Source organism: Myotis brandtii, unplaced genomic scaffold (assembly GCF_000412655.1).
Source record: "Myotis brandtii unplaced genomic scaffold, ASM41265v1 scaffold708, whole genome shotgun sequence".
Taxonomy (NCBI): domain Eukaryota; kingdom Metazoa; phylum Chordata; class Mammalia; order Chiroptera; family Vespertilionidae; genus Myotis; species Myotis brandtii.
In genome coordinates, this window is record NW_005370777.1 from 1,874,564 (window position 1) to 1,882,023 (window position 7,460).

The 7,460-nt window shown below is 39.4% G+C and overlaps 1 protein-coding gene across 2 annotated transcripts; it reads right to left on the bottom strand.

Annotated features, from left to right (window-relative positions):
* Nucleotides 1-1,430: 1,430 nt before the first annotated feature.
* On the bottom strand, nucleotides 1,431-6,777 carry SLC25A3 (solute carrier family 25 (mitochondrial carrier; phosphate carrier), member 3). Of its 2 annotated transcripts, none has more exons than XM_014530034.1 (6): nucleotides 6,263-6,777; nucleotides 4,230-4,409; nucleotides 3,226-3,407; nucleotides 2,395-2,567; nucleotides 1,852-1,962; nucleotides 1,431-1,770 (listed from the first exon to the last, which is right to left on the bottom strand). In XM_014530034.1, exons 1-6 carry the CDS (start codon nucleotides 6,266-6,268, stop codon nucleotides 1,610-1,612), a joined length of 813 nt encoding a protein of 270 aa, XP_014385520.1. In that variant the 5' UTR covers nucleotides 6,269-6,777; the 3' UTR covers nucleotides 1,431-1,609. The 2 variants fall into 2 exon arrangements, with proteins under 2 accessions (XP_014385520.1, XP_014385519.1); XM_014530033.1 differs by lacking the exon at nucleotides 6,263-6,777 and adding an exon at nucleotides 5,966-6,228.
* Nucleotides 6,778-7,460: the final 683 nt, after the last annotated feature.

Sequence of the window (7,460 nt, forward strand, 5' to 3'; positions counted from 1 at the left end):
TTTTCATTCAGCATAGCCAGCATTTATTAAGTGACTGTTGCATGCATGAGACATTAGTCCATAGAAACTCATGAAAACTTTGGAACTGTTGCTTTCTAGGAAACTCAAGTCACATTGTAATAACCCAAAGGTTCATAAACTCTATCAATGATGAAGGTACACCTCATAGACTCCTATGACCATTGCTAAAAATGTGAAGGCAGGGCTGCCTTTTAAGAGATAAATGATTCAGTAATATCTGAGGTAAGAACTGTTAGGAGGAGCTGACTTATTAAGCTACCACATTATTTGATCTATCAGGAGAGGCATAGCACTATTGAGCTAGATTCCTTGAAGTTTGGAGTTTGTTCCTTAATCATGTGGTATCTGAAATTTTTAACAATTATTTTGTGATTTATCTTATAAATGATAAAAATTACATGAAAAGTTATATAACCTTATGCTAAAGAAACAGTGTATAACTCTAATTTAGCAGCAAGACTGCCATGCACCAAACTTCATGGACATATGGACATTTCTATCCCAAAAAGTTATCATGGAAATGTTAAACTCACTTTGAAATACAGTGGGGCCTTGACTTACGAGTGTCCCGACTAACGAGTTTTTCGAGATACCAGCCGTCTCTCAGCCGATTTTTTGCTTTGAGTTGCGAGCTAAAATTCGGCTTACCAGCCAGCTTCAGATACCCCACCTCTAGTTGGCGCAGCGAACATCACAGTGAACGAACATCACAGTGAACGCCACATCAGCCTAGCATCACGTGTCTCACTCGTTCACTTTAATGATTTGACATACACGAGCTCCGCGGAACGAATTAAACTCGTAAGTCAAGGCCCCACTGTATGCTCAAAACACTTCATGAAGTTTTCACAAAATGGAGATTTAAGCTGTTACTTCTTTTTCAGTCCAATTTTATTTTACATGTTACTACATATGCATAACTTAGCAAAACTCAGGCTGACTTTTAGAGAGAAACATCAATTTGTTGGTCCACTTATTTATGCACTCATTGGCTATCTTGTATGTGCCTTGACTGGGGATTGAACCTGCAACCTTGGTGTATCTGGACAATGCTCTAACCAACTGAGCTCCCCAGCCAGAGCCAATATTTTTATGATTTCAGAGAGAAGGAAGAGGGATAGAAACATCAGTGATGAGAATCATTGATCGACTGCCTCCTGTATGCCCCTATTGGGGATCAAGCCCACACCCAGGCATGTGGCCTTGACCAGAATTGAACCCGGGACCCTTCAGTTCTCAGGCCAATGCTCTATCCAGAGCCAAACCAGCTAGCTAGTAGGGATCAGAGGACTGAACCAACAGTGGTTAGTTTGCATTTTTCTCTGTAAGTTTTATACTAATTCTTTCCATTTTAGGATTAAATCTTTAAAAACTAAAGTTTTAAAAATAATTATCAAGTCACACACAAATCATGACCAATTGGATTTATTTCAACAGCAAATTTGAAACTCGTGCCTTAAGCAAGAGTACTACAGTAATTATATCAGGAATAGACGATTTCCTACACTGTCAAATATATAAAAGTTCCTTTAGCACTTCCGTCAACACTGACCAAAAGCAGATTCAGTCCATATGTGCATCGATCTATCTACTCAGTTAATCCAAGCTTCTTCTTCAGAGACTCTGGCATCTCAGGTGGAGGAGGGCGAGGGAGCCTGAAGTAGACCTTCACGGAGTCATAGATGAACCACTGTAGTGCAGTCAGAGTGCCAATCATGATGATACGGGCAAAGAGTCCCTTCCACACACCTGGTTAAAAAATGAAATATGAGTGAAAAATGGAATATACCCCAAAGTGTTATTCCTTCTTTAGAGGAAGAACAATCCTACCTTTAAATCCAAGTCTCTGGAGGACCTGAGTAGCAGTGCTACCCTTCTCTTTATTCAACACAGACACCACAGAATCAGCAGGGTGAGAAACAATTGCACAGAAGACTCCAGCTGAAAAAAGTCAAGAAATATGACTCAATATGGGGTCAGTTAAGAAAAAAAAACCCACACCACAGCCAACAATACTGACATGACTAAGTAATAAAATTTTGTAGTTCTTAAGAACAAATCAGAATTAGAGTAAGACTGACAAGAAAGGTTATAAAGCGATCTACCCAATCTTTCAAAAGTTTTTATATTCAGCTTTTAATCAACACTTTCTTTTGTATTTTTAAATCTGTTCTAAACAAAACAAACAAAAAACAAATAGGAGAGCAGTCAAATCAATGTATTCCCAAGCTTAACCATGCAAACAATGAATCCTGAAGGTCATATGAAATGCTATGGGAAGATAACTTCTTCAGAGTATTTTTTCACAAGAGGTCAGTAATGAAAATAACTCTGTCTTTCATTTCGGACAAGCGTGATCTAAGTAATTCATACCTATGTAACCTGCCACAAATGTTACAATCAGCTGCTCTCCCTTGGTACATTCACTTCGGGGCTTAGGAACCACAAACTTGTACAATGCTTCAACAGTACGTTCAAAGCAGGCGAACTTCATCATGGTGTATGGTATCTGTCTCATCCACAGAGGAGCAACCCCCTTGTAGAATCTAGGAAATCACAGGACTTATTTTAGTCAGTTGAATATATTTATCTAGCACAATTTCCATCATTAACAGAAGTGTCCGCACACCAGTCAAGTCCTGATAGCACAAAAATGGCAGCACAATGGCATGCCATTTGTATCAGAACCTAAGACTAACATGCAGGTATATTTATCTCACATGCCAATGACTCAAGCACCTTCGACTGTACAACCAAAAAGTTGCTGGATGTTTCTTGACTGGAACTACAAGAAACAGTAAAGTTTACAAGTAGAACTCAGTTCAAGATTGGCATCCACAAAGGTGGATCTAAGGAAGCATGTTGTGGCCTGACCATATGCAAATTCTTAACTGTGAATACAGATGACAAGAATTCTAAATAAAGTCTCCCCAAAAGTTAACAGTTAATGTTTATGTCAAATATCAAGTCACTTGTAGATTGACAAATGGTCCCTCCCTCCCTACTTTAGAGAAAATTCTTAATTCAGGGCTCAAACCATGTTATCAACTTATTCTTGCCCCTGGAGTTTATGTTCTATGTAAAGGGGTTGAGGGGATGGACATTAAACAAAAAATTTTTAAAGTCTGGTAGGCTTAATGTTAACAAATGCAGTTCTCTCAAATGAGTACCTTATACTATAAATTGAGGCAAATGTTTACTTACGCATTTAAGCCTTCTTCCTTATACATTTTGGGAGCTGCATCCCTTAGAGTGTTGGCATAACCTGGTTGGGTTTGAATTCGAACCTTAGCAGCTTCCATAGGAGCCAGGGCAATGTCAGCAAAGAATTCAGCACTGGCAGAGGCGGCCAAATACAGTGATGTGCGCCAGAGATAGGTGTTTTCCTAATTGAAAAACACGAGGGAAGTGAATTGGCTATTTTCAATTTTACTTTAAGGGAAAGTTCTAGGAAACAGTTAAATTTCAGACATTTTAAGTGTTTCTCTATTATACAGCACATGGATAATACACATGATATGAGACTGAATATGTTTACCTCTCAAAACTTCAACCACAGTGCAATGTGAATAGCTTTAACATCTAGGTACCAAGAATGGCTGATCCCTGAACTACACTAAAGAATCTGTGGAGGAGAGACTGTGCCATGAGTGACCACTGCTGGAACCTCATTTTAGATCCAGAACAGAGATTGCTTCCTGAAAATTCACCCAAAGACTGCCTGATGGACCTGTCCCTTACACCCCAGATGTGTGGGTTCCGTTGCCCTGCCACAAGCAAGCATGTAAGGCATTTTCCCTTTATCTGGGGAAGGTCACATGCAAGTCTCCCAACCATCTCTCCCAGTCCTAAATAACTCTTAGTGCCTACCATGTGGTAGGACATCCATGCCTTGTCTTGCTGCCACCCAAGACATGCTTAGTGTGTAAATTCCCTTAATAAACTCTTGACATAAACTCAAAATCCAACTTTTTGGAAAGCAGCGGTGTATAATAAAAAGAGCACTGAAATATAATGATATATATATGTATTTTTTTTCATCTTGTTGCTAGAACAGACTTATAATTCAAAACATGTTGCTTACCATTTCTGAGACCATTTCCTCAGTTCTAAAATGAGGTGGGTCAGACAAAAATCTAAGATCCTTTTTGGTTTTAAACTTTAAGTTAAAAGCTCAGGACTTTCAATTGCAAAGTTAACTTACATACCTCTCCAAGCATGTTGCTATAAAAGACTTTGAAGACTTCATAAAAGCCAAATTTGCAGAGCCCCTGCATAGAGTAGCCAATGAAAGTTGGAGCCCATCCTTTAGCCAAACCACGAACACCATCCTCTTTAAGTGTAACTGAGAATCCATTAAATATGCCTTTATACTTCTGGGGGTCCACCTATATTTAAAACAAAAAGAAAAAAAATGTACCAAAGAGCTAACATTTCTCATAAATACTTAATTTTCTTATTAGTTTTTCTTCCCATTTGGTTCTAAAATAAACTTCAGCAACTACACAAAAGGTAGAACAACATAAGCTCACCACATGTAACAGCTTATTATCTATAATTATCTTTGTAAATGTGTACATCAAGCATGTCAAATTCGTGACCCACAAGCCGCGAGTTTGACATGCTTGGTGTACAATGAGGTTTATCTTTCTTTCAGTTAGACTTAAGTCTTGGAGGGTTAGTTCAGAGGGTAAAATGTCTACAATACAAAAATACATAACAAAACTGACTCTAAGAGAGTTCTCACCACCCAACTCTACCATTTTAAAGATTTAGTTTCAAAACTGCTGTCTAAATAACAGATAACTCTACAGGCATGCCTTAGAGATATTGCAGGTTCAGTTCCAGACCACTACAATAAAGATAGTATCACAATAAAGCAAGTCACACACATTTCTTGGTTTCCCAGTGCATAAGAGTTATGTTTACACTATACTGTTGTCTATTAAGTGTGCAATAGCATTGTCTAAAAAGACAATGTACATACCTTAAATAAAAAATACTTTATTGCTAAAAATGCTAACCACCACCTGAGCTTTTCAGCAACTCATAATCTTTTTGCTCATGAAGGGTCTTGCCTGTATATCTCTGATATAGGCTAGCCCATTAAGTAGATTACACTATAAAGTCCAAGTTTTGTGAACTTAATACAATCAAACTAAATACAAGTTAAAAAGGTACATCAACATAATGAGTATCTGTCTTCTGACCTCAACTCACTTCAAGAGACATGCATAAAAAGTATTAAAGAAGGTATATTTCATATCTATTCTATTAACTAAGTGGTGGTGGGGGAAATCTTATCTCACTATTTCTGCCAGTACTACAAGGGCCGGTATACATCACCTTCCTCTCCCTGCTAATATTTCACTTCCTTTCTCTTTTAGGTAAGTAGACTTCTAATCCTGTTTGGAACAAATAAATTTTTAAGGTTTGATTATTTTTGCTTCAATAATTCTAGTCAAGATATTCTAATTATTTAAAAACCTTTTATGTAAGTGAATATATAAAAAGCTTAAGATACATTTTTAAATCTACATAGCACTGTCTGCCTTAATCTTATCAATTAAGAGATGTAAAGTTACTTCACATAATACAAAGAATGATTACCCACTCTGACATGTAACTGCTTATAAAATGACTACTTGGAACATAAAGAACCAGTAGGTCTTGAAGAGGCACTCTAGCCAGAAATGAGCCCAACAGCAAAAAAATATTTACAGCCAGAGTCTAAGATCCAACAATCTACCCACATTCTTATTTTAAAAGAGGCATTTCTTGGATTTAAAATGCTAATTAAAACAAAGAAATTCAGGTTTGGTTTCCTACTAAAGTTTCTAGCAGTTCTTCTGTTTTCAAATTCTTCTCATTTGTGAAGTCCTTTAAGATTATTTGGAATTAAGTCCCACATGAAAGCTTTTAACATTGTTATCCCAATACAAACCTGCATACGGCATTTCACTAAATCCAGAGGAACGACGGCGGTGTGTGTGATACCACAACTTAAGACCCCACCAAAGCCACACAGTGCATAAAACTTCATGGAGCCATATTCACAACTGTACTCTGTAATAAGACAAGACACACCATGCATTTTAGTATAAAACTCATGTTATTACTGGTTCTCAACTTACCTCCTGGACAGTTAGGTTCCCACACAGCTTGTTAGTAGATGACTACATCTTACAACTTAGCCATGCGCCAACAATATGCTTTATTCAGTCCCACATGCAAAACAAACCTGCATTCTGCATTTAACCAGATCTAGAGGAACCAATGCTGTATGTGTTGTGCCACAGCTAATAATTCCTCCAATTCCACAAAGGATAAAGAATCTGCCAGATCCATAGTCACAGCTATACTCCTCTGATTGGGGAAAAAAAAAAAATCAAGTAAGTATTTCTTCAGATGACGAAGGCCATGGGAATGAAGAGAACTGTTTCCCTGTGAAATAATTGTACTATCGCAACTGAATAGCTCTGGCCACCTGTTTACAATTAAGTTGAAAGGTGAGTTTCCACCTAGCTCGAGTAACAAGAAATTCACGGTCACAATTAAAACAATCACCAAAAGATGATGAAGATCCCATCTGTAAGGAAAAAAAAGTTTCCTACATTAATGATTAAAATCAAACTTCCAATCATTAATCGCTGGTAAGAACGCACTTCAGAGTACAAATCAAACTCGGAAGGAGCACTCCGCTTGCCAAATCCTAGGTTGACCCCAGCCACTGACCAGTCCCACCCCCACTGGATTCCCACAGCGCACACAGCTGGGGAAACATCCATTCCTGCCCTCAAGCCCATGGACTACGCCAAGGGCGCTAGCTTTCCCTTCCGAAATGGAAGGACGGAATGCTAGGGAAAGGGTTTTCTACCCACACTAAAGGCTTAGCAACAGAAAGACATACCCGATTTAAGAAAAACAGACCTGAGATTTTACAGGCACGATGTCACCGTGCTGGAGTTACAAGTTCGTTTTCAGGTCTCTCACACAATTCATTTAAATGGCGCCTAACCACCAAGAATCCCCAGAAATAAGACCTAAGGGATCCTATACCAATGACGTCCTTTCTACGGCCCAGATATCTGAGGCTGCTCCTCGCCGCCTCCACCAGCCGCATTGAGAGAGACCCCGTTATCCCACACTATCCTGAGCCAACACCTAACGGAGGAGGGAGTGCTTTGCAGAAGGAAATTAAAGCCAGATCAAAGAACAGGTAGTACCGTCGGACCTGCAGGTGGCCAGGGGTTAGGAAGGAGACTTTACCCGATGCTGACCCAGCGGACTTACGGCGGAGATAAGGGGCTAGTCAAGGCCTCTCTCCTCTGCTCCCTCGAGGACGCGGAGGTCACGGAGCGAGCCGGGCCTCGGCCTCCCACGCCCTTGACTGGAGGGAGGGCCAAGGCTCCGACACCCGGCCTGCGAGGAGCGGGCTG